The sequence below is a fragment of the Panthera uncia genome (assembly GCF_023721935.1).
Source record: "Panthera uncia isolate 11264 chromosome C1 unlocalized genomic scaffold, Puncia_PCG_1.0 HiC_scaffold_4, whole genome shotgun sequence".
NCBI classification, from domain to species: domain Eukaryota; kingdom Metazoa; phylum Chordata; class Mammalia; order Carnivora; family Felidae; genus Panthera; species Panthera uncia.
The window spans coordinates 43,008,592-43,036,050 of NW_026057585.1; the positions used below are offsets into that span (position 1 = coordinate 43,008,592).

General features: G+C 35.2%; 1 protein-coding gene across 4 annotated transcripts in view; it reads left to right on the plus strand.

The window, feature by feature from the left end:
• SLC44A5 (solute carrier family 44 member 5) overlaps positions 1-23,771 on the plus strand; it is a 314,929-nt gene extending 291,158 nt beyond the window's left edge. For all 4 annotated transcript variants that reach the window (XM_049616997.1, XM_049616996.1, XM_049616995.1 and 1 more), the window contains 11 exons: positions 2,557-2,656; positions 5,133-5,225; positions 5,728-5,815; positions 6,294-6,556; positions 7,223-7,317; positions 14,299-14,402; positions 15,455-15,528; positions 16,375-16,445; positions 16,558-16,646; positions 17,987-18,071; positions 23,446-23,771. In XM_049616997.1, coding sequence (XP_049472954.1) covers positions 2,557-2,656; positions 5,133-5,225; positions 5,728-5,815; positions 6,294-6,556; positions 7,223-7,317; positions 14,299-14,402; positions 15,455-15,528; positions 16,375-16,445; positions 16,558-16,646; positions 17,987-18,071; positions 23,446-23,552 — 1,169 coding nt within the window. In that variant the 3' untranslated portion in view covers positions 23,553-23,771. The remainder of the gene's footprint in view (positions 1-2,556; positions 2,657-5,132; positions 5,226-5,727; positions 5,816-6,293; positions 6,557-7,222; positions 7,318-14,298; positions 14,403-15,454; positions 15,529-16,374; positions 16,446-16,557; positions 16,647-17,986; positions 18,072-23,445) is intronic.
• Positions 23,772-27,459: the final 3,688 nt, after the last annotated feature.

A 27,459-nucleotide genomic window follows, 5' to 3' on the forward strand; every position in this document is an offset into this window, starting at 1 on the left:
TTTTTTTTTTTTTTTTTTTTTTTTTGTTTTTTTTTTTTTTTGTTTTGTTTTTTTTAGCAGGGGGCTTTGTATAATCTTGAGAGACTTTTTCTATAGGCTCATGCCAAGCTTGATGACCTAGCCCTTTTTTCTGCCACATTTGACTTTTCTTTTTCTTGGGCAATGCTAGGTCAAAATGTCACATCCTTGTTCTTTAGTTCCCATGTGCAGCTCTTATGCAGATTAGTTCCCTTCATAGAACACTTTTTCCCCCCAAATATGTTGCAGAAGAATTATTTCATTTGTAGTCATTTCTTTCTAACTAAAAATCAGAGGCATCTTAGGATTTGTATCCTCAACAGTTTTCCTGAATTTGAATGATTCCATATGTTGTCAGAAATCTACTGTGATTACCTACCATGTCTAAAGATGATGAATCTCATCCATTATGTTTTGAAACCTCTAATTTTATTATCAGATGGATCTTAGCTACAGGTTCTGTGGTCTTCCCACAGCTGTCTCCTCAGTGCCTTCCACACAAAAATCATTGACATGATCAGAATCTGCCACTGACGAAGTTAAAGGATCTCCTTTGAGGAAAATACAGAGCTTGCTTTTATTTTCAACTCTAGCAATACCAGTCTTTCCTCAAATGAGCTTCTACTTTCACAACCCATTTATCAGACAATAATTGATTACTTGCTCTGTTTGGACAAAATTCTAGGTACCAAAGAGAAAGGCGTAATGTGAAATTACACTCATTGATGGAAACACTAAAAATAAGCAGTTATACATACAAAAATTATCATTTTTATGAGTTTGGGGTAGTGTTAGGAGATGGTTCTATTCTCATTTCTGCTATTAGTTATCCCAGTCTCCTCCTCTGAGAAGTTAGAATAACACCAACTTCTCTACAGGGTCTCAAAAACCAGATTTCCATTCTTTGCTCTTATTCAAACACAGGAAAAGAATATAATATTTAAATTCAAAAGACAATAAAATCCTTGTAATCATTTTTAGATATGTAGTTTTGTAAAGGGAGAAGTTTAATATGCAACGTTGTTTATCAACGCAATTTCAGAATATAGAGTGATTCTGGCATATCTTATATTAGGTTTGTTCTAAGATAATGATTTTAGCTTAATATGGCTATACCCCATAATTGTGGACTCAATTTAAGAGAATCAAATATGCATGAAAACATAAATACATAATTTCACTAAAAGAAGACATAGTGGCGAGATGATACGTTACTAAGATCCTCTCACATCTCTGGGTTAGCTGATTTCTACTTGGAGATGTTAAGTGATATGTGCTGTAACATCAGAATCTTGGTGGTATAACAATAGAATGAAATGAGTGCCCTGTCACTTGAAGTGTTCAAGCATGAGCAGAATTACTGTCTAGCAAGGATATAATGGAACAGATTCTTTCACAGATGGGAATTATAGCTTTCCCTTAAGTTTCTTCTATAGTTTCAGATTGTTATTAGCGGTGCTGTATTTCCTTAATTTTAAGATCCATAATGTTTCACTTTTTAACATCTCTGAAGTCAGGATGCATCTTATGGTCAATGAAAAGATGTTTAATGAAGGATTTTCTTATTTTTCCTAAAAAAGTTATTACTAAGTTAAATATGCATCTTAGAATTGAGGAAATATAATAATTAGGACCATCTGGATTCAAGTAAAAAGAAATTAATTTAAGGTAGCCAAAAAGAAAATTGGAACAAGCTAGGAGCAAGGCATTGGGACTTATTATAAGAATATAGAAGTGTCTCATCAAACTCAAAACAACAGAAAAGCAGCTGGACTTTCAAGTGTATTTGGATCCAGGAAACAGAAAGCCAAAAGAACCCAAGATTTCCTCTCTGCTCTGTTTCCTTAATATACATATACTTCATTCTTTCTTTGCAAATTCACTCACTTCACGTAAAGGTGGTTTTGACACAGTTCATTGAGTTTGTATAACTCAGAGGTTTAGAGCTTTATAACCTTTAATTCAAAACTGAAGTAGATTCCCTTAGTTCTAATTCTGAGACTTTGATCAGACAACTGGAGTTGGGTTTATACCCTGATTCTATCAATGGTAGCCATGATGAATGGAGTCACAAAATAAAAATGTGGCAGGCAAGAGCCTGCCCTGTCAGTCAGCAAGGTCAATTAATGAAGAGGCATTGTGAGCAGGGTCGACAGCTCAAAAAGTTTTTTCTGTAATTCTCTTAATCAATGAAGTGTAAGTGAACACATCTAAAATAACACTGCCTAGAGCAGCCCTTCCTTCTGTCTCATTTTTACAAATGGTGTGAAATGTTTCTATAGATAAAATGGAAGCCTGATCCACTGAGTTGTTCAAACTCTAGCTAAAGGTTTTAATCTAGACTTCTCAGCATTTCCTGGAGGTTTTGCAAGTGAATTTCTAAGATTGGCATTTGGGGAGAGGTAGCACTGCTTAAATTATGGAGAGTCAGAATTGGCAGAAATAATCACGAAATTCAGTCCTAACTTTTGCGGAGAAAGTTTGTTTTTTTGGATTGATTTGTATCACACACTAATTTTTTTTTTTTCCTGTTTAAAGTGGTAATACTCTGCCTTCTTGAAGTGTTTATCATCCTCATGCTGATCTTCCTCAGGGAACGAATCCGCATCTCCATTGCCCTGCTGAAGGAAGGGAGCAAGTAAGACCCTGATGGAGAAACTCATATGTGTATCAGTCAGTCAAATCAGTCACTGCCTATTGTGTAGATGCCCCAGATGATTTTCCCTTTAAGAAGACTTGTTAAAGAAATCTGCTTTCCATCAGGAATTAAGTTCAGACGTTGCCAATAATTAGAAAGGTCATGCTAACAAATCCTTCAGTATCTCCAAACCTCAATTATCATAGGGTGAAATAGGGCTCAAACCTATTAGTCTATGTATTAGCACTTTTTAAACACCAAATGTATATTAGGATAATAACGTGTGAGAGTGATAAGGTGCTATATAAAAGTAACTCGTATTGTATATTGTATTACTCCCATATTGAATCATATGTTAATATTGATGGTTAAGATCATTTGCAAAACTTTAAATCACCATAATTCTATAGTCAATTATATGCTATTACCATTTCTATATGAGTGACAAAATTTGCTAATAGAATAATTGATTCTAGGAGCACCAGACTATACATTTTATATATATAGCTCTTAATTCAGGAATTTTTTATTAAGAAATGCTCTAGGGGTGCCTGGGTGGCTCAGTCAGTTAAGCATCCAACTTCCAACTTTGGCTCAGGTCATGATCTCATGGTTCGGTTTGTAAGTTCAACTCTGCAGCGGGCTCTGTGCTGATAGCTCGGAGCCTGGAGCCTGCTTCAGATTTTGTGTCTCCTGATCTCTCCACCCCTCCCTCATTCATGCTCTGTCTCTGAAAAATAAACAAACATTGAAAAAAAAATTTTAATGCTATAAAATAGGGGCTCCTGGGGCTCAGTCAATTAAGCATCTAACTTTTGCTTTAGGCTCAGGTCATGATCTCACAGTTTGTGAGATTGAGCCCAGAAGTTGGTGAGTTCAAGCCCATCAGACTCCGTACTAACAGTGCAGAGACTGCTTGGGATTTTCTCTCTCTCCTTCTGTCTGCCTCTCTCTCTCTCAAAATAAATAAACTTTAAAAAATGCTATAAAATAAACACTAAAATTCATGCAGGGAGGTAATGACACCTACAGTTTCTAAACTATTCCAAAAAGTCACTTGAGGATAATACTTTAAACTTTTGAATACTGCATGGAAGAAACAAGAAAAGCATTACTATAAAGCCAACAGACCATCTTTCTATTTAGAACAATGGAAACTAAGTTCTAATGACCAGAGAGCAAATATTTTAAATCATCTGTAAGGATTATTTTAACAAAATTGTCATCTATAATTATAATAGTGCCACCTGAATCCAATGGTTTAAATAGTTAACAAGAAGTTTGTTAAACCCTCCTTCCCATAATAACTGAAGCCCAATCATTAGCCACTGAAAACTACTGATATTCTGGGTTTATTTATTAAGTAATATGATACTGTAATTCACTGTAACTTGCCCCACTATTACACCTCTGTGTGTGTTGGGGGGGGGGGGGTAGAGGGCAATACAACTATGACAGGTTGATTTTTTTTTTCCAAGGGGAAGTTAGAGCTGGAATAAATTGCTGTGAGAATACAGGGTAAACATGAGATTCTCAATGATTCACCTAACAGCAGTATCTGTAGAAAGGTGACAAAACATAGCTCAAATAGGTGAACAAGGTAACAAATGCAAAAGGAATCTAAGATATGCCAATGCATTAGGAGTGGAAATGGTTCCATCATAATTCTCAGTGGCTAAATCAAACAGTATTGGGTTTTCAGTGTCATATGCTGAAAAGATCATTCAAAAGTAGGAACAGGGCTACTAGGATGGTGAACATTGCAGACACTATGACTTATGAGAAAATATCAAGGGAATGATTATACTGGAACATAAAAGAATAGTAACTTGAAGGGCTGCTATATGAAAAAGGTGAACATTTCTTTTCCAAAAGGTAGTGGATGAGTAACAGTCCAGGATATGAGGAAGAACTTTCTAAATTTCATATGACAGAGAATAAGCTCTGTCATACAAAAGTAAGTCTTTACCACTCAATGTGGTTACTAGAAACAAACATATTTAGAAAATAGTATAGAAGGGATTCCTGAATTAGGGAGGGATTCTCACATTTGATCAGATGATGTTCAAGGTTCTCTCCAATTTTGAAAGTCTAAGAATATAAACAAAAGGAAGTACTATGATTATGATGTATCAAATCTTTGAGTCATAAGGAAATAGCCAAAGACGAAAAAGTTTGGGGTATCAAATCTTTGAGTCACACAGAAACTTGGGGAACTTTGGGGAACTTTTGGCAGGAATAAAATATGACCATTAAAAGAAGGCCTCTAATTTACTAAAAACAAATAAATAAAACTTAAGTAAAATGTAAAGCCAACCAAGAATATGCCAGAATGATTAGCAAAAAAGGGTCAATAGTTATTACCACAGTTCTTGAATCACTTCAGTATAAAGCTTATTTCTAGTGTAAACAGAGAAAACTTTGAGAATTTATATCTTGTGGATCATTTTGAATTTCAACTATTGTTTTATTTCAGAGCCATTGGATATATCCCTACTACATTAGTTTATCCACTTTTAACTTTCATTTTCCTCTCCATCTGTATTTCCTACTGGGCGGTGATAGCAGTGTATCCTTTGGTAATTGACATCTTTAAACCTCAGGTCCACTCTGTTATTCAAGAACCAAGAGTTTGTGTCCAGTGTTTTCCATCCTGGGAAGACTAGAAACACACTAAAGGTTTTTTATTTTTGTTTTTCCTTTTTTTTTTTTTTTTTTTTTTTTTTTTTTTTTTTTTTTTTTTTTTTGCTAAGCTCTAAAAAAAAGTTTTTCTACTGATTGAATTTCCCCTCAGATAGGTCATATGGTAGATTTTGTTTTGTCTTCACATATGGTACTTCTTCTTGGCAATAACTGAAGAAAATTCCTTTGTATTTTAATGTTAAGGGATCACTCAGTACAGCTAACCCATCTTCTATCATTCTGGGTCTGAAAAATGTATGAATTATTAAAAGATTAGAAGTTTTTTTGAAGTTAATTTCTCAGTGGACTTTTGAGTGATCTGCATTATTTTCTTGTCTATCTACTTTCAATCTACCAGCAAATAGTTTATCCTTAATAGACTAACCCAGTTACTTGGCTACATCAGGGGTACCTGTATACAAAGTCATAACCCCAGAAGGGCAATGTAAACATGAAAATACAACCTGTGACCCAGAGGTAAGTAAAAGAAACTAACTCTTTAACTTACTTCAATACAGAAGTCTACTACATTTCACCTAGCAATTGTAAAAATCATTCTGAAATAGTGGCATTAATGGGAATCACTGTTAAGAAGGGAAGGGTGGATCAGATGTTAGGAGAGCACTGAAAATGGCAGGCAGAGTAGAGAGAAAGCACTATTCTTTCCTGAGCTCATCTGTTCTGTTACATACCCAACAAGCAGGTATGGTCAACAACACTAATAAATGTGAAATTTTAGTGGGGGCAGAGTGGTGAACATATCATGGAAAATCAAACACTTCCAGAGCTCATTAAAGAATAATATAAAGTGATGGGAGAGAAAATAGGAATAACAGCAGAAGCTAATGGGGGAATAGTAGGACATGCAATTGGGGGCTACATAAGTGGAGAAAGGAAAGGTGTTATCTTAGAATGGCATTTAATATGATATCTGTATTTTTTTTTCTGAGTGCAGATTTTTAATACAACTGAAATTGCCAAAGCTTGCCCTGGGGCTCAGTGTAACTTTGCTTTCTATGGTGGAAAGAGCCTGTACCATCAGTACATCCCTACCTTCCAGATATTCAATCTATTTGTCTTTCTCTGGCTTATAAACTTCGTCATTGCACTGGGTCAGTGTGCCCTTGCTGGTGCCTTTGCTTCTTATTACTGGGCCTTGAAAAAACCTGATGATATCCCACCATATCCACTTTTTACTGCATTTGGACGAGCCATACGGTAAGTTTCACATTGAGCCCTACATCTATCTTCTCAGTTGTGTTTAGTGTGCTTGTAATTCAGTCTTATGCTTATGTAATTCAAGTGGAAAGGTAAAAATGAGGTCAAAGACATGATTTAAAATTCATGGATGTCCACTAGCTATGTCTGATTTTACAGCCACAGTTTTATAATCCCAAACCAGGCCGAAATCCTTGTAAAAGCCGTAAGTTTCTGGTGGAGCACCTGGCTGGTTCAGTTGGTGGAGCATGTGACTCTTGATCTTGGGGTTGTGAGTTCGAGCCCCATGCTGGGTGTAGAGATTACCTAAAATCTTAAAAAAAAAAAAAAAAAAAAAAAGCCATAGGTTTCTGGAGAGAAGTGGTAGGGGAGGGCACCAAATTAAAAATTAAGAGTTAACTTAGCTGTGTCTCTCCATTGCTTCACCCAAACATTCTATTTGACTGTAATGTGCTATTGGTATCATTTTTGTAGATGAAGGGCAAAATAGACGTTTATCATTTAAAATCCTCTGTGAAGACTTTTATCAGTCTGAATAAGAAAGTGTAAGCAGCTCTTCCCTAGCAATCTGCCTGCAGATCCTTTTTACCTATTACAATTTTTTAGCATACTTTTAGTTAATAGTAAAGATATTTTAACTTTCATTACCATTTTATCTCTACCCAGATATCACACAGGATCCCTAGCATTTGGATCTTTAATTCTTGCATCAATTCAAATATTTAGAATAGTCTTAGAATACTTAGACCGCCATCTTAAAGGTAAGACTTCAGAATTATGTTTTCTCAGATTTCCTGACTTTTGTGAAGAGAATAGATTGGGGCAGAGAGTTGGGGAGAACATGATGACTACAAGTTGAACTAGGATAATAAGGATGGAGGTGGTCAGGCCAGGGATATGTCTGGAAGGAAAAGCCAGTGGGACTTGCTGAGAGGATATGGGGCAGGAGGGGATAGGAAGAGGAGCAGTGGTGAAGAAAAGAGAGAAAGAAAATGTGTGTGTGATGTTATTTTCTAAGATGTAGAAACCAGGAGAAGCAAATTTCAAAGAAAAGATGAAAAACTGTGTTTTGGCATGGTGGAGATGTGAAGCAAACCTGGGGCTCAGGACGAGTCAGGATTAAAATATAAATGTAGATGTCATCAGCATAAACCTTTACACATAACACATATAGTTTACAAACAAACTCTACTTTGAATGCACTTTAAAATATTTTATTGGCAAAACAATCTTCAAACAGAACAAAGTTGAATACTCCCAGATACCTCATTTCAAAATTTAATATAAAGCTACAGTAATCAGGGTGCCTGGGTGGCTCAGTTGGTTAAGCGTCCGACTTCGGCTCAGGTCATGATCTTGTGGTTCACAAGTTCCAGCCCCGCATCAGGCTCTGTGCTGACAGCTTAGAGCCTGGAGCCTGCTTCAGATTCTGTGTCTCTTTGTCTCTCTGCCCCTTCCCTGCTTTCTGTCTCTCACAAAAATAAACATTAATTAAAAAAAAAAAAGCTACAGTAATCAAAACAGTGGGGGGGGGCACCTGGGTGGCTCAGTCGGTTGGGTGTCCAACTTCAGCTCAGGTCATGATCTCACAGCTCATGAGTTCAAGCTCTGCATCGGGCTCTGTGCTGACAGCTCAGAGCCTGGAGACTGCTTCGGATTCTGTGTCTCCCTCTCTCTCTCTCTACCCTCCAGAGCTCATGCTATCTCTCTGTCTCAAAAATAAATAAACATAAAAAAAAAAAAGTGTGGTGCTGGCATAAGGACAGACACAGAGACCTGGAATAGAGAACCCTAAAATGAACCCTCACATATAAGGCCATTCAATGGGGAAAGGACCATTTTTTCAATTAACATTTCTAGAAAAACTGGATATCCACATGCAAAAGGACTAAGTTGGGCCCATATTCTACACCATATACAAAAATCAATTCAAAATGGATCAAAGGCTTAAACACAAAAACTAAAACAAAAGTAAAACTCTAGAAGAAAGCAGAGGAGGAAATCTTTGTGGACGCTGGATTTGATGAAGATTCCTTAGATGTAACACCAAAAGCACAGGCAACAAAAGAAAAAAAAAGATTAATTAGATTTCACACACACATACAAAAAGCTTGTGCATCAAAAGACATTACTAAGAGACATTACTAATGAAAAGACAACCATAGGAGAAAATATTTGCAAATCATCTACCAGATAAGCAATATTCAGAATATATAAAGAGCTTCTACAACTCAACAATAACAATCCAATTCAACATGAGCAAAGGATTCTTAAAATTATGTAAATTTTTTCAGCTTTATTGAGGTATAATTTGCAAAATTGTAATATATTTATAGTATACAACATGTGATTTGATATATACATACGTTGTGAAAGGAATCCCACATTCAAGGTAACAAACATGTCCATTACCTCATATATTTATCTTTTCTTTTTCTCCTTCCTTCCTTCCATTTCTTTTCTTTTCTTTTTTCTTTTCTTTTCTTTTCTTTTCTTTTCTTTTCTTTCTTTCTCTCTCATTATTTTTGATGAGAATGCTTAAATTCTACCTTTCAGCAAATTTAAATTGTACAATGTAGTATTATCAACTATATTCACCATGTTGTGCATTGGATGCTAAGACCTTTTTCATTACCTTTTTCACCCTTTCAACTTACAACTTCAAATTTGTACTTTTTACCAGTTCTCCCTATTTTCCCCATTCCCCAGCCTGTGGTGACCCCCATTCTAAGATGAGTTCAACATTTTAAAAAATTCTACATATAAGTGATATCATGTGTATTTGTCTTCTTCTATTTGACTTATTTCCCTTAGTATCATGCCCATCAAGTTCATCTGTGTTGCTGCAAAAGCAGGATTTCCTTTTTAAAAGGTGAATAATGTTCCTTGTGTGTTTATACCACATTTTCTTCATCCACTGATCCATTAAATGACATGTTTCCATACATTTATATCGTAAATGATGCTGCAGTGAACATAGGAATACAAATATCTCTATGAGACAGTGATTTCATTTTCTTTGAATATATACACAAAAGTAGAATTGCTGGATAGTATGATAGTTCTATTTTTAATTTCTTGAGGAACTTCCATACTGTTTTCCATAGTAGATGTACCAATTTACATTCCTACCACCAGTATACAAGAATTCCCTTTTCTCCACATCCACACGTCCACATCCTTATCTTTTGTCTTTTGGATAACAGACATCCTATCTTCTATCTCATTGTAATTTTTATTTACTTTCTCTGATAAGTAGTAATGTCAAGCACTGTTTCATGTACCTATTAGCTATCTTTATGTCTTTTTTGGGAAATTGTCTGTCTGGGTCCTTTGCCCATTTTTTAAAAATACGTATTTATTTTGGGGAGAGTGCAGTGGGGATGGGGCAGAGAGAGAGGGACAGAGGATCCAAAGCAGGCTCTGCACTGACAGGCAGACAGCAGTGAGCCCAATGTGGGGCTTGAACTCACAAATGAGATCATGACCCGAGGCAAACTTGGATGCTTAACTGACTGAACCACCCCGGTGCCCCGCCCCCCATTTTTTTAAATTGGGTTATTGTTTTTTGGTTTTTGCTATTAAGTTCTAGGAGTTCCTTGTATATTTTGGATATTAACTCATTATCACATATATGGTTTGCAAATATTTTCCCCTATTCCATAGATTGCCTTTTAATTTTGTTGATGGTTTCCTATGCTGTGCAGAAGCTGTTTAGTTTGATGCGATCCCACTTGTTTATTTTTTCTTTTGTTGCCTTTGCTTTTGGTATTAAATCCAGTCATTTCTAAGACCAATGTCAAAGAGCTTACCCTATGATTTCTTCTAGGAGTTTTATGGTTTCAGGTCTCCATTCAAATCTTTCATCCATTTTGAGTTGTTTTGTGTGGTCTAAGGGTCCAATTTTATTCTTTTGCATGTGGACATTCAGTTTTCCCAAAACAACTGAATTGAAGAGACTAACCTTTCTCCACTGTATATTCTTGACTCCTTCTTTGAAAATTAATTGAGCATATATACATGGGTGTACTTCTGGGCTTTCCATTTATTCTGTTCCATTCATTTGTGTGTCTATTTCTTTCCCAGTGCTATATACTATTTTGATTACCATTGCGTTGTAATATAGTTTGAAATCAGGACATGTAATGCCTTCAGCTTTGTTTTTCTTTCTTAATTGTTTTGGCTATTCAGTCTTTTGTGCTTCCAAACAAATTTTAGGATTGTTTTTTCCATTTGTGTGAGAAATTCCATTGGAATTTTGATAAGAATTACATTGATTTTTGTAGATTGTATTGGATATTATGTACATTTAATAATATTAATTTTTCCAACTCATGAATATGGAATATTTTCATTTATTTGTATCTTTATTTCATCAATGGCTTATGGTTTTCAATACACAAGTAATTCCCCACCTTAGTTAATTTTGTTTCTAGGTATTTTCTTGGTTTTGATGCAGTTTTAAATGGGATTGTTTTCTTAATTTCTCTTACCAATAGTTGGTTGTTAGTATATAGAAATGCAGCTGAATTTTGAATATTGGCTTTGTTTCCTATATTTCATTGAATTCATTTATTAGTTCTAATAGTATTTGTTTGCTGGACTATAGGGTTTTGTATAAATACTATTGTATTATCTGCAAAGACAATTTTATTTCAACTTTTCCAATTTTAATGCCTTTTACTTGTTTTATTGCCTAATTGCTCTGACTAGGATTTCCATTACTATGTTGAATAAAAATGGCAAGAATGGACATCCTTGTTTTCTTCCTGATTTTAGAGCAAAGGCTTTCAGCTTTTTACCATTGATTATGATGTTAGCTGTAGGCTTGTCATATATGGCTTTTATTATGTTGATGACTTATATGACCAATTTATTGTGAGTTTTTATGATGAAAGGAGGTTGAATTTTGTCAAATTAATTTTCTGCATCTACTGAGATGATGATGATTTTTATCCTTCATTTTGTTAATGTGGTACATCACATTTATTGATTTGCATGTATTGAACCATCCTTATATCCCTTGGATAAATCCACTTGATCTTGGTGTATTATCCTTTTAATATACTACTGAATACAGTTTGCTAATAGTTTGTTGAGGATTTTTGCATTTATAAATGATGGGTACTCCAATGATGGGTACATAAATATAATTTTTATATTCTTTTGATGAACACACTCCTTTATCACTGTATAATGGCCTTCATGTTACAGTTTTTGGCTTAATGTCTATTTTGTGTGATATAAGTAAAGCTATTCCCACTTTAGTTTGGTTTCTTTTTGCACGAAAAATATTTTCCCAATCCCTCACTTTCATTTCAAAACCTGTCTGTGTTTTTAAAGGTGAACTGAGACTCTTGTAGGTAGCTTATAGTTGAGTTTTTTTTTTTTTTAATCCATTCACTCTTTTGATTGGAGAATTTAGTTCATTTACATTATTGATAGTTATGGACTTTGTATTGCCATTTTGTTAATTATTTTCTGGCTGTATATTTTATGTCAAATGTCTTATAGTTCTATCAATCTATTTTAAGCTGATAACTTAATTTTGAATATGTACAAACACTCTACATTTTTACACTTTCCCCACATTTTATGCTACGGTGTTTTTGGTGACACAATTTACATATTTTTAGATTTTATATTGTAGTTGTAGTTATCTTTAATATTTTGTATTTTAATCTTTATACTAGAGTTGTGATTTACCTGCCACCATTACAATTTTAGAGTGTTCTGAATTTAACTATTTATTTACCTTTTATCAGTGAGTTTTATACTTTCACATATTTTCAGCTATCAATTAGCATCCTTTTGTTTCAGCCTAGAGAACTCCCTTTTTCGTTTCTTGTAAGGCTGCTCTAGTGGTGATGTACTCTTTCAGCTTTTGTGAGGAAAACTTTGTCCTTCATCCTGAAGGACAATTTTGCCACATTGAGTTTCTTCCTTGGCAGTTTTTTTTTTCTTTCATCACTTTGCATATATCATTCCACTTCTTTTTTCTGGCCTATAAGTATTCTGCTGAAAAATCTGATAGTCATATGGAAGGAGGTAAAAGTCACTTTTCTACCACTGCTTTTAACTACCTTTCAACTTCTGAAAATTTAATTTTGTGTGTTTCAGTGTAGGTCTCTTTAGATTCATCTTTTTTGGTATTCTTTAGGCTTTCTAGATCTGGATGTCTGTTTGTTTTTCCAGATTAGAGAAGTTTTCCACCATTATTTCTTTAAATAAACTTTCTGCCCCTTTCTTTCTCTCCTCCTTTTGGCACCTCCATATTGGTCTGTTTGGTAGTGTCCAATACATCCATCACTCTATCCATTCTTTTCTCTTTTTGCTTCTCTAATTGGATGAATTCAACTGTCCAACCACAATGAGTGCTACCATATGTGCTTGTACAGAACTGCCTATTTGTGTTGCATAGTGCTGTGGGACTTGTGGTTATAAACCCCACTGGCTTTCAGAGCTAAGAGTTTTGGCGGCCTGTGCTTTGTGTGGTTGCCTTAAAAGTTGGAATTCTATATGTGCTGTCCAAACCTTTCACTCCTCAGGAAGAGCCTGATATTGGGGAGTATCTTCCTTATAGTATGGTTCTGTGCCAGAAATTGGCTTTACAGGAAGTTTGTCTAAACGTTTCCTACCCGTTTCACTATGGTCATTTTCTTAGTTTGCTGATGGGGTAGGAGTCATTCAGTTAGTCTCTGTTTTTTTCTCAGAAGACATTGTTCCACATGTAGCTGTACTTTAAGTGCATCTGCAGAAGGAGGGAAGTTCAGGAACCTCCTATGTCACCATCTTGGTCCCTTCTACAAAGGATTTGCATATACATTGTTCCAAAGAAGATACACAAATCACGAATAAGCACATGGAAAGATGCTCAGTATTATTCATTAGGGAAATGCAAATCAAAACTGTAATGTGGTTATGTGTAATGTGAAGGTACCACTTCACATCCATTAGAATGGCTACTTTTTTAAAAAATGAAAATAACTAATATTTGTTGGATGAAGATAAACTAGGAACCTTAGTATATTGCTGATGGAAATGTAAAACGGTATAGCCATTGTGGAGAACATTATGGTGATTCTTCAGAAAGCTAAAGATAGAATTGCCATATGATCCAGCAGTTTCACTTCTACAGGTATATACTCAAAAGAATTGAAAACAGGAATTGAAACAGAGATTTGCACACAAGTTTCACAGTAGCCAAAAGGTAGAAAAACCCAAATTTCCATTAACAGATAAAAGGATAAACAAAATGTAATATATACCTGCAATGGAATGTTGTTAGGCTCTAAAAAGGAATGAAATGATAAACATTAAAAACTTTGTTAAGTGAAATAAGCGAGACACAAAAAGATAAATATTGTATCATTTCACTTACATGAGGTATCTAGAAGAGGCAAATTCATACAAAATACAATAGAGGTTACCAGGAGCTGGGAAAAGGGGAGAATGAAGTGATTGTTTAATAGGCACAGAGTCTCTATTTGAGATGAAAAGTTCTGGAAATGGATAGTGATAATGGTGGTACAACACTGTGAATGCACTTACTGGATTGAACTGAACTGTACAGTATTTTACACAATTGAATTAATACACTTAAAATGGTTAAAATGGTAACTTTTATGTATATTTTACCACAATTGAAAAAAATTAAAAGCCTGTTTTTAAAGTTTTTGTGTTTTTGATTCCTAGAGTTTAGTCACAAATAATTCATCAATTTGAATATCTCATTTTCATAGAGGCCCAGAACAATATTTCTAAATTTCTACAATGCTGCCTGAAATGCTGTTTCTGGTGTTTGGAAACAGTGGTAAAGTTTTTGAACAGAAATGCCTATATTATGGTAAGTAGATTACTTTTTATTTACTAAGTTTCTTCTTTGCAAACCCCAACCCCATGTCTACATTTCCCATCTCTAACACTTTTTACATTATGCAGTTGAATTTACCACCATGATGACATAAGGATTTGTGAATCCAATGCATGATTCAGGGCCATGCTTTCCTAGTTGAGTAGTATGCTAACTGTACTTCATTATTACTGTTAATATCTTTTTAAAGAGGGAAAATATTTACCTTAGAAATTTTAAAATGTGCTAGAATGAAAAGATTTTGTGTGTCTTTGACATAGCTTAGTGGGAAGAAAGCTGAGTCTATGCATCACTCTGAGGAAAAAGAAAAAATACCTTCCTGGGATTCACATACAGAATGGTCTTTTTAAGAAATCTTATGTTGAAATGTGTGGGCATTGACCGGGCCTAACTGAATATGTTACTTATTTCCTATGGGAATAGGGAAGCTACTGAAGAGATTTTTTAAAATAGGAGCTCCAAAAGTATAATTCTAAAATTTAGCAACTACAACCTTATGATACTGGTTTGTTATCACCATGACACAGAGTCTGCAGGAGTGATCCAAATAGTCATGAAGATTCAAACTGTCATTAATTTACCTCCAGTGAGAATACTGTATTGAATCTCCTAATGAGTAAATCAAATGTATCAAAAGGCATTGGTTTCCTGAGAGTAATTATTAATTTGAATGCTGCAACACTTAACCTATTTACAATAAACCCTAGCCAAAACACTTCAAAGAACAGAAGCCATGTCCTGATATTTGAGAAAAAGACATGCCTCTGTTTGGTGTGGTCTAATTCCCATGGAGTTTACAAGCATATAGCATCTGAAGTGCACCTTATTGTCAATGCCCCTGACAGCTGTGCAGAGTTGAGAACACATAGTTCCCATGTCTCTCACATACCCAAATGCTGGAAAGAGGAATGAGAGTAGCTGTTTGGGTGACAAGAGAATGAATTCATTTTCCTCTCACTGGGTTGTCTATTGGTCTTGTTAGGGTATGTTACTGACTCTAGAATAATATCAACTGTTTTCTTCAGATTGCAATATATGGCAAAAACTTCTGCAAGTCAGCAAGAGAGGCTTTCAATCTGCTGATGAGAAATGTTTTAAAGTAAGTAAGTAATCAGGTTGAATTTGCAAAAGACAATTTGGTGAACCTTGAGCATCATATACTTCACATGTTATTTAAAGTGATGGTGGTCTTTTAGACATGAATATTATCTTTCAATTTGATAGATTTAAATCTACTCTCTCATACTATTTCTTTTTATATCTTAGAATTGTTGCTTCCCTCATTCATCTATATCTTCACACCCACTTGCATTTTATACATTTTTATTATCCCCACTACTCAAGAAATTCTCTACACGAACATCATGTTTCTGGCAATTTCCCTCTCCCAAAATTGACAGAGTCTGAATAGCAAAACCAGGGAAGATATGAAACATCCTCAGGAGTCAGGGTGTCTTAGGCTTCAAAATAGGCTGACACCAATAGTGCCTGACAATGCCATCTTCTGTTTACTTCATCAAAATTAAGTCAGAACTTAATCCCCAGAGGCTGTCTTCATTCCTTGCACTGAACAAATGCCAAATAGAATTTCCATCAAAGACATATCAAAATGAGCTCAAAAAATTTAAATGCTTAAAATTTTTTTTAGTGTTTATTTATTTTTGAGAGAGAGAGAGAGAGAGAGAGAGAGAGACAGAACCTGAGCAGGGGAGGGGCAGAGAGAGAGAGAGAGAGAATCCGAATACAGGCTCCAGGCTTTGAGCTATCAGCATAGAGCCTGATGCGGGGCTCAAACTCAGAAACAGCAAGATCATGACCTGAGCTGAAGTCAGACGCTCGACCAACTGAACCACCTAGGCACCCCATGAATTATTTACTTTAATAAATTTCAAGTAACAAATGTAATTTAAACACAAAATTATACTTTCTTTTTTCTGATTCTTAGAGTTGCAGTTATGGATAACGTTACAGACTTTGTACTAATCCTGGGGAAAATTCTAGTTACTGGATGTATAGGTAAGTAATAATAATAAACATAACTTTAGAAGGTATTAGGAGAAACTCCTTTACTACAAAAAACTATTCCTTTGCAAGTACATAATAGACATGTTCTGCCTTTCCAATGTAGGTGTGCTGGCCTTCTTACTCTTCACACAAAGATTGCCAACGATTATAGAAGGACCAACATCTTTAAATTACTACTGGGTACCTTTGCTGGTAAGAGCTGGTGTCTTACTTCAGGCTTCTATAACAAAAATATCATAGATTGGGTGGCTTAAACAAGAATTTATTCCTCACAGTTCTGAAGGCTAAGAAGCCCAAGATTAAAGTGCCCACAGATTCAGTTCCTGGTGAGAGCTCTCTTCCTGGTTTGCAAAGGGACACCTTCTCATTGTATCGTAATATGGTGGAGAGAGAGGTCATCATCTCTCCTATCTCCTCTTACAATGGCACTAATCCCACTGATTAAGGCCCAGCCTCATGACCTAATTACCTCCCTCAAACCTCACCTCGAGATAACATCACATTGGGGATTAGATTTCAACATATGCATTTTGAGAGGTCACAATTCATTCATAGCAACTGGGTAACACTGACTGATTGATCAGAGATGACAGAAGAAAAAGCAAAAAGGAATTAGAAAAATAAAGACAGCTAACATTATTGGTCTTACTTCGTGCCAAGCCTTATTCTGCTTTAGACGGTATTCCTTAGAAACAACCTCTGAGAGAGAGGATTGCATGTGGAAGGTTTATTATGAAGTGCTCTCCTGAGATACCCTTGAAAAAGGAAGTAAGGAAGCAGACATGGGCAAAGGAAGAAGCTGACCGATGCTGCATTTATAGCTGAGCCCTCAGACATAATTACAGGAAGTTCTGACAAAAGAATTTGCATGCTGCATCAGGCAGCTGTTGGCCAGGGGTCGTCCCCTAGATGGGGCTATAAGCTTGGGTGAGGCAGTCCCTGCAGTGAGGGCAATTCCTAATGAGGGAACCTGCTCAGTCATCAGCAGCCTACATTCCTAACTGGGGGATAGATGCAGCAGCTGGAGAGGACCTGGGAGGAGCCCTGCAGTATGTATAACAATTAACTCACTCCATATGTCAGAGCCCTGCAGTATCTATAACAATTAACTCCATATATCATAAATATTATTGCTATTCACATTCTTCCCTTGCCCACCAATAACTTTTTATGGGAGGCAGCAGGCACAGTGAGGTTAGGTAACTTGTTAACTGAGAGCCTGACATGTGATTCAAACCTAGGCAGTGTGTTACGTTAACTCCCATGCTTTACTGCCTTAAAAAAAAAAAAAATTGGGATATTTTTGGTGGGCATTTGGGATAGGGGTAAAACAACTGGCAGGTAATCTAATACATTTAAATCCCAGTACAAGGCACCCAAAAACATTACCATTGGATTTCCTTGGTCTTTATATTGAAATATTTTCTAACATAGGGTACTTCAAAGTTTCTCTTCATGACTTTCATTTAAAGCTGCATTATTGTTCTTCTGGCTGAGTTAATAACATCTTCATTTTCTTTACTCATTTACAGACAGTCATTATTGGATCTTACCTAGTTGCACATGGGTTCTTCAGCGTCTATGCAATGTGTGTTGATACAATTTTCATCTGCTTCTGTAAGTTTTCAGTATATGTGTTTCCCCCCTTTGGAGAGTAAGTGAAAGATAAGAAGGTTAAGACCCATGTCCTTAGCTGGCTTGTGGATTTGCTATGACCTGGCTGCAACTACCAAATAGTGCTTATTTGAAAAGAGACATTGTTTAGTAGATGCTCTTTAAACCTTAACATCTGAGAGAATGGAGTTTGCAAAGCACAGCAGGGTCAGCCACTGAAATGAACCTCAGGCTTCATGGCATGGTGTTAGTACTTTCAAATTTAGTATTTCTTAGTGTTTTCAAATTTATGATAATGAGTGGATTCTCTTGTGTTTTATTAACAGAACTGAGAATATGACTGGGCTTTGAGACTGGACTTTAGGAATTCTTTGAAGAGAGCCTTTATAGATTCTGATAGAGCCAAGCTGGCAATGGTTTCAAAGACACATACAGCCAATTCGTACTAGACAGATAGGATTCATAGAGGAGAATGCCCACGAAACAGATCAGTTCTGATGCTTAGAGTTAAAATACTTCCTATGAACTTTGATCACTGACTTTGCTGTGCTTCTGGGTGGCATGTGTAACTCAGAATGGATAGGTTTTCTATCAGTATCTCCTCTTAAAATCCCTGGAGAACCTAGCACCTTAGGAGCTTGATCTGGCCTTCACTTTCAGGCTAATAAAGTAGGCTCTGAGGATGAAAGAACAAACTGTTAGCCATACAGCTGTACCTTCTGAGAGATCATTTCTCTGGCACATTGCTCTTAAGAAAAGCAGAGAAAACATTCTGTGAAGGCATTATTGAGTGATCCAGTTGAATAAAACTGACTATTTATTTATTTGGGGGCATAACTCACAAGGAGACACAGAACCTAAAGCAGGCTCCAGGCTCTGAGCTGTCAGCACAGAACCCGACACGGGACTCAAACTCACAAGCCCTGAGATCATGACCTGAGCCAAAGTCGGATGCTTATCTGACTGAGCCATCCAGGTGCCCTGAAACATGGCATCTTTTTTACATTACAAGGCAATGAGAAGTCTGGTCCCAGTACGAGAAAACAGTAGTAGTTGTAGATGATTATTAATGTGATCCATACTAGGCATCCTAACAATGTCTCAAATGGTAATAACAATATAGATATATGATCTATCATATAGAAATATGATGAAGGTGAAAGAACAAAAATGTTCAGTGTCCATCATATTCCCCCCCTAGCTTTTCATTTTGTATGTAAGGAAGGTCACTATGAAGTCTAATGCAAAAATCTAAATCATCCAACCATTCCCAAAAGATAAGGATGAAAAATAATTTAGATTTATTCCATAAATCCATAATTATCCTATATGATTTTATATATTTCTTATCCTTTGTCATAATAAGGACTATGAATAACAAAATCTTTTTTAATATACCAGTGAAAACATAGAATTAAGTTGTACTTGTATGTTTATTGATAGATATTATCTGCTGCAAATTGCATGTAGCTTTTAGGAAAGCTAATTACACGCTGACTTGTCTTTGCTTCTCAGCATCCTTCTGATGCTTTCCCTGAAACACCCAATATGTGTTAGTGAACACACCATCATTTAATTACTAGCCTAGGCACAATAGGAAGTTAAATTCATGTATTACGTGAAGTCAGAGAACATTAGTTTTCTAATGCAATCTGAAGGGATTTAAAACAGGATGCCTTATATAGTTAAGTAGGACAAGAACTGAACTAAGTGACAAGAGGCTGGATCCTCACCTCATTCCGATTGCCTCAGAGCTTTTGACTTCAGGAGGATCATTTCGTATAGCCGGGCCTCCCGTTTCTTCATCTGTAACATTAGGGTGTGGACTACCATTAAAAGTGACTTTGAACTCTGAAAATGAATTATTGTTCTACATTTATCACAGGATCATACACTTTTTGTTCAGATTCATCTCCGAGGATGTGACATTTTACCGTTCTGAAATGAACAGTCACCATTGAGAGATAATACTTTTGAAAGGACATGAAAGATCTTATTAGCCTTTACACTACCAAAATAAACCTCTTTGAGCATTGGGGGGGATTTAGGAAGTTTTAGTGCTTCCTGTCAGAAGTTGAAATTTCTTACTTTGTCGAGCATCAGCAACTTAATGGTACTAATTTGTCTTATATTTGACTTTCTAACACTAATTTCTCTGATTTTTCCCTGTTTGACTCTCCAATTTCTAAAAATATTTAATTGTGCTGCCGCTTGCTGCTTTTGCCTGCTTTGGCTGCTGCATATACAGGTGAAGATCTGGAAAGAAATGATGGATCCACAGAAAAACCCTACTTCCTAGCCCCTACCCTGCACGGAACTCTGAACAAGATGCAACTAGTTTCCCAGAAACAGAAAGAGTAGAAAAGCTCCAAACAGTGACATTCATTTTTAAATAGAAGTTTTGTAAATTAGATCATGTGTAACTCAAAAATGAGGCTTTTGAGTCATGTGAAATTTCTATGCTTATTGCTGAAAAGCCAGAACCTGGTACCACTTGAGGTGACAGACATTTGATGACAGTAGCCTCTGTGAACTAGGATACTTTATAGACTGTGGTCCCAGCCGAAGAGCAAGGTGTAAATGTCAAACATATTTTTAAAGCCTATAGCTGAAAGTGTTTAAAACAATACTTTTATAACTCAGAGTGCTGTTTCCCATTGCAGCACTTTGATAGCCTTTCTTTTTATAAATGTGTTTGTAAAAGATATTCAGGCAATTTTGAAAGCACTATAAATGTATCGTCAATTAGCCATAAAAAAGATTGATAGAGTTAACCAGCTTATGGTACTAAATTTGTAAATATGGTACTATGCCTATATAGCTGCTCAAGCTAGTGGACAGCTATCTAAACTGTGATTAAATTTGTATTCATGTTTCTCTAGGAAGTATATTTCAGTACATGATTCAAGACCATAATATACATAGAGATGTTAATGTTATGCAAGTTCCATAGAGAGCATTATTAGGTAAAAATTACTGTGAAACCTTCATAGCCCACTTCATTTTAGTGTAATTATATTCATAGTGAAGCTGAATCTGAGTTCTGGAATACCATTTCCAATGATATGAACCTCTGGCCACTGTGAAAATGTTCTGAACAAAACTGAAATGGCCATGTAATGCATGCCTCTTGTCTCTAACCCAAACAGAGACAAATTCCTATTTCCCTATTCCTGCCATATAGAAAACTGGAATGGATTTGTTTCAGAAGAGTGATTATGTCTTTTATAAGCACACCTGTTTTTATAAGCAAACCTGTTTTTCTAGATTAAAGACATTGTTTGGCTTCATTCTACAAAAGGTTTAGTTTGAGTTCAACTTTGGGGAAAGAGAATAGATGAGTATTCAGATTTTACTCTAAGGAAATATACCTAAGCACTCCATAGGTACCTTGTCTGGTACCTTTACAGGGGTATATACTGTGGGTTAGGAAATCTCCCTCAGAGCTTAGCAGGAAAGTTATTTTTATACTCCACCCCTGCTGGCCAGAACAACAAGTTGGTTTCTGGCAACCATCCCCTTAGTCTTTTGTATGGTGGAGCAAAGCATAAATCAGACACTCAAGCACTTTTCCTGCCCAATCTCTGTGTGCACGTTTGTATGATTTGGCTAATGGTATAAAAGTTACCCCAAAAGGAACACTTAATCAAGGAGTATTGTTTTGGCTTTTACACTAAACTTGTGTATAAGAATTATTTAATTGTTGACAGAAAGGAACGTGTTGATCTAACATTTTGATCTAAATATGATCCATGAATTTTTATTAAAAAGAGTCAGAAATGTATCATTGTGCCACAAGTTAATATAAAAACTAATTTCTTTAATGATTCTGAAGTATGGGAACCTAGATGTAGACTAACTCTGTGACAGCTTAAATAAGGAAGATTTTCAAAACTGTGGTCTTTATAACGGCCACCATCTTGTTCTTAGTTTCTTGAGAGCATTATAGTCAAAAGTGTCACTTGTCTTCACATCTTGACCAAGGGCCTTCTTCACTCTCATTCTCCTTGAATCATAATTCAGAGAAGAGTGATAATCTATCTTTCTGGATGGTTATAATTATTAGTCAATAGTACAGAAGTTACAACTGAGATCTAGTAAATAGTTACCTCTCAAGTGTTGAAAAGTGATAGGAAATAAATCCCCTTTCGGAGTAGTCTAATGTTGATACATAATCATGAAACAAAACAATTTTAATTGTTTTGTATGCATCAGAATAGCTCTGAGAACTTGTTATAAATATAGATGCCTGTGCCCTTCCTTAAGAAATTCTGAGATGTTGTATTTGGGTGCAGGGCAGCTTGTGAATTATTATAAAATTCTCTAGCTGATTCTGATACACATAAAACTTGGAAAATCACTTGAATAAAATACAAATCAACATGTGAGAAACTGATTGGCTTATTTTCTCCTTACATTCTTGGCTGTTCCAGGAGTTAGAAAATTAAGACAAAGATTAATTTGGAGACTTCTAATAGTCACAACTTCTGCATTTAGAATCTTAGACTAGATGGGGCCCGTATATTAAATATTTAACATTATATATGCTGGTTAGACCAAAAAATTCACTAGAGTAAAAGTGTTCACTGCCTAAATGGAGGCACATTCTAAAACTGGCTATATTTTAAGGATATAACCCGTTGGTGCAAATCATAGGAAAAGGAATGCTGTTTGGCTCAATATTTTTAAATAACTTCTTTACTACTTAGAGATTCGTCCTTTAAGTGTAGAAGTTTTAACTATATATGGGCTTATTTCTAGTCAGAAAAAATATTCCCCACTAGTTAATTTTTGTGTAATTGATAGTAAAAATGAGTATTGTTTTTGAGGGGGAAAAATAGAAGCTGTTATCTTACAAAGCAATTAAAGACATAACTGCAAAAAACATTTTTTTCAAAACATGCAGTTTAAAATATACTGAAATTTCACAAATCTTATTTTTTAAAACTATGCTACATAAATTGTTGATTGCAAAACAAAAGAAATTTTGACACATATGGTAATTTGGGAAGTGAATTGAGTACATACTACTTTTCAGGAATTTGAAGGTGAATTTAGAAATTCCTGGGGGATTTTTTTTTTTCTTTTTTAAGTTTGCTATCCAAAAGAAGGTAAAAGTTATTTCCTCAATCATGCAACTGAGAAGCATGCATATTGACAGAATATGAGCTGGTACACACAATGAGATAATATTTTACTAACATAATAACAAGGGCTGCATGTTTTCTCATAGGTATGTTTACAATAATGTTGATGCCAAAACTGTGCTATTAAAAAAAAATCTTAAACTGCTGTAAAGCAAGTATGCAGTAGATGGCGACGTTACTTCTCTTACAGTTTTGCTTTGATATTTACTCTGTGCCATTCTTCCTCCTAGTGGAAGATATGGAAAGAAACGATGGTTCTACTGAAAGGCCCTATTACATGAGTCAGTCTCTCCTGAAGATTCTGAACGAGTCAAGTATGCAAACTAAGAAGCCTTAGAAGTGCAAACTGTGGTCATCGTGCAGCGGTGTGTTACCAAATCTTCATCTGCTGTGTCTGCACAACGCTAGCTTCATAAGTGCTTTGTGTTGGGAACACTGTATTCATGACCTTGTTGGCTTTTATTTGCATGTTTAATACCAAAGCTTATACTGTAATATGTGAAGCCATCTGAAGTCGCAAGGGAATTGTTAATAACATGGTACATTTTTATACTAAGATCTTCTGTTTTGTAATTCATTTTTAAATAGAGTGGCTTGGATGTTTTGAAAACACCAGTGAATATGTTCATATTCTTTTAAATACTGGATTGAAAAATGATACATTATTTGAATTGATATCTCCTAATATATTTTTTAAATTGCAACTAAAAGACTTCTGCAGGGAAAATTGGTAAACAAACTGAAAGAGAAAATTTTAAAGTTTTCCCAACTCCCGTTTGACAGTAAATTGGTAAAAGGACTGCCGCTCCAGATTTTGCTCTAAGTATAGAATGTTTCCTATTAAACAAATTGCCAACCATCCAGCCTTTACTACTTCGTCCTCTCTGACAAAGTGCCTTACTGGCTGTTTAATATTACCCAGCTTTTGTGGGCAAGTTTACAAACATCGTTTAAACACACACACACACACACACACACACACACACACAGAACCTGCAATGTTTAGTGATTGAAACAAGTCTTCTTGCATTTGTTTCCCTCTTAGCTCACTGACTGGAAACCACTTGTCATTTCAGTATGTTTGAGATCCTAGTGACTATGTAGAGTACGTTTTGCAGCATAAACAATTTCCCTTGCGCCTAGTGGACATTCACAAATGTGTACTACACGCAAGAAAAAAAACCTGAAAGGATGCTTGATCTTTTTTTTTTTACACTAAAAGTGAGAAGTTTAAAAATCTAATCTTTTCTATAGTAGATCTTTGAAAATACAATAGGTGTAAGACTACATTTCTCAGTGTTTTTATACAGTTTGGAAAGGGACACTTTGAAAAATTATAAAGGGAAACTCTACCCCTGCAAAGGGTGCTCATAGCTGTCATGTACTGAATTAGCTCTGTTTTAAATGATTATTATCATCAAGGAGTGTTCTATGTACTTTATTTCATTTTCTAACTTTTGATATGAAATAATCAGTTTATTTATAATGTTAACTTTTATTGTGCTAATATAAACAGAACATAATTTGTAATTAAATTTTAAATAATTTTACTAGTACTACTAACTTGAAAGAAAATGAATTCAGTTTGTTACTCAATGTTAAAGTATTTACCCCAAGGGAATGTCCATCAAATATGATAATTTGTGAAAGCTTTGAGAATCAACAGTAAGTTACTGTCAGCTTATCTATGATCACATTTGTTTGAATGTGACTTTAGATATTCTTTTATGCCAAAAAAACTCACATGAGCACATGACAGTCTGAGCTCTATAATCATTGTGCTTCTGCTGTGCAGAAATATTAGGAACATATTGTCTAAATATCTTTGATAACTAAAATGTTTAATAATGAAATTTGATGTTACTCATTGTTTTAAATGTTTTTTTTCTTCTAATAAAGATTTAGATAAAAAAAAAACGTTTTTATTTCTTTAAGCTAGAAAATGTGAAAAGCTTTAGTGTTTAAAACCTACCATAGTATAACAGAATCTTCTCTTTATCAACAAAGGTGATTTTTTTTAACATCTAAATTTATCTTTTTAAAAATTTCTATTTTTCTCTAGCTGTGCACTGATTGTGAGATCAAATAATGGAAACTGATAATTTATCTAAAGTAAATATATCAAAACGAATGGATAAGAGATGGATTTTTTAAAACCCAGTGACCTGAATTAGTTGGTCTTTGTTTTAATTTGCCAAAAGTTTGCTCTGTCCCTCCTTTGGTTTTACCAACATTGTATGAAGCAAATTTCATCATTTTAAAGGCAGGGATGAATTTAGAGAACCTACAAAATGTCAACACTGACTAACAATAGTTTCCCAAAGCAAGATTAAGTAGACCTATCACTGTTTAACTTAAGCTAAAAGATTTCTTAGGTCTAGCTATTCCTTGACAAATATGTAAGAATCTATTTTTTAGTTGAATTATGTTAAATCTTCAAAATTAATTTTTTCTTTAATATTTAAAGGATTTCTTTAAATGAAAACATAAAACAATATTCTTACATTTTTCAATGTCCTTTTAAAATGTTACAAATTGAATTAGATATTAATTAATGATTCTTATTTAAAATAAAGATATAGTTTGGTTTCCAGAAGAAATCTAAATTCTGCTTTAAATCTTATTAACTCCTACTTTAGATTATAAGGAGCTAATCATATTTCTAAATAAAGTGTTTGAAATTGGATTATGATTAGATGTTTTTGTGTCGCCTACAAAGTTTAAAAAGAATTTGTGAATCCATACACTAAAATCACAATATTAAAGGTTCTGGGGGATTGCCAGGCATAATGTAGTTATTATTTAAACTAATATTGGAAAACAGGCTCTGTGCAACAATTTTGTATTTTTCTTTTACTATATAGCTGAACAGCACTCATTCCAATGTATGTTCTTTCACTTTTACAAGTGGTGCCTCAGGAAATTGCTCTTAAACTCTAACCAGGCACAATAATTATCTCCAGTATTATCTGGTTCTGGAGTAGGGAACATGCTTTATAAATCAGTCTTTGTTGGCATAAGATGGGACAAAATTGAACTAAAATTATTATTGCAGACCATGATATATGAAATGGTGTCTTGACATTCTTTCCAGTTTCTTGCAAATATTATCCTTAAGTGTTTGCAAATGTTTGTTTTTAAATTATAGCTATAGGATTATAAGAATACAATTCAATAAATCATAGATGAAAAGAAATGGCTTACTGATATAACAGGAATAATTTACTTTTCCAAAGTAACTTTCCATAAACCATGTTTTTTGTCCTGGAACTAACATGGATATTGAAGACTTCTCTCAGGATCTAGCTGAGTTACTTATGGCCCTTACTAATCTATCACCCCCCAGAAAACAAAGCTAACCCACATTAAAAGAAATGTGACTGATTCATTCATGAAAATTGAATACCACATTATACAAGGCTTGGACATCAGAGTAATGTCAAGGTCATGGACTCTCTTAAATTTATCAGGTCAAATTAACCAACTTCTCCACCACTTTCCAAATTCCTACAAGAAAAGGTAGCCAAAATGGCACAGATTCTGGCAATATCTTCTCTAATGGTTTCTATGCTGGGAAGAATGGAGTCTGTTATGTGACACATTTAAAAGCAATCAGTTTGAAAGTTCCAGGGAAGATGGCAAAGTAGCAGGATCGTAAACTCACCTCCTTCCAGGGATACAAGTAGATAATCCCCACATCAGTGTAAATAACTCAGAAAACAACCCAAAGACTGGCCCAACAGACTATCCCTAGCTAAATGCAGAGAAGAGGCTATATCAAAGAAGGTAGGAAGGACAGAAATGCAGTTTGGAGCTAAAGGGACCCACAGAACTGTATTTGGGAAAGAGGGATGCTATAAGTATGGAGAGGGGAGAGGAGAACTTCACACCAGGCACACCAGGAATGGGGAACCCACACAAGGATGAGGAATCTCTAACATCTGGCTTTGAAAACCAAAGGGGCAGATTTCACAAGTTCTTACAGTCAGTGGGGTTTAAAACCTGCAACTTTAAATAACAGCAGGCTTGCCTCTGGAAGAATTGGGAGGGCAATAGGAATCTGAGTCCTCACCCTTAAAGAGACAGCACAACAAATAGCCCCAGAGTACAGCACAGATGCTGAACTTTGAAAAGTGCCTGGGGTATACCAGAGGGAGACTTATTTACTAATCTCAGAGCCTGTGCTGAAGGGGCAGGGATCTTTGGGAGGCTTCAGGAACAAAATTGCCAGAGGGTACCATTTC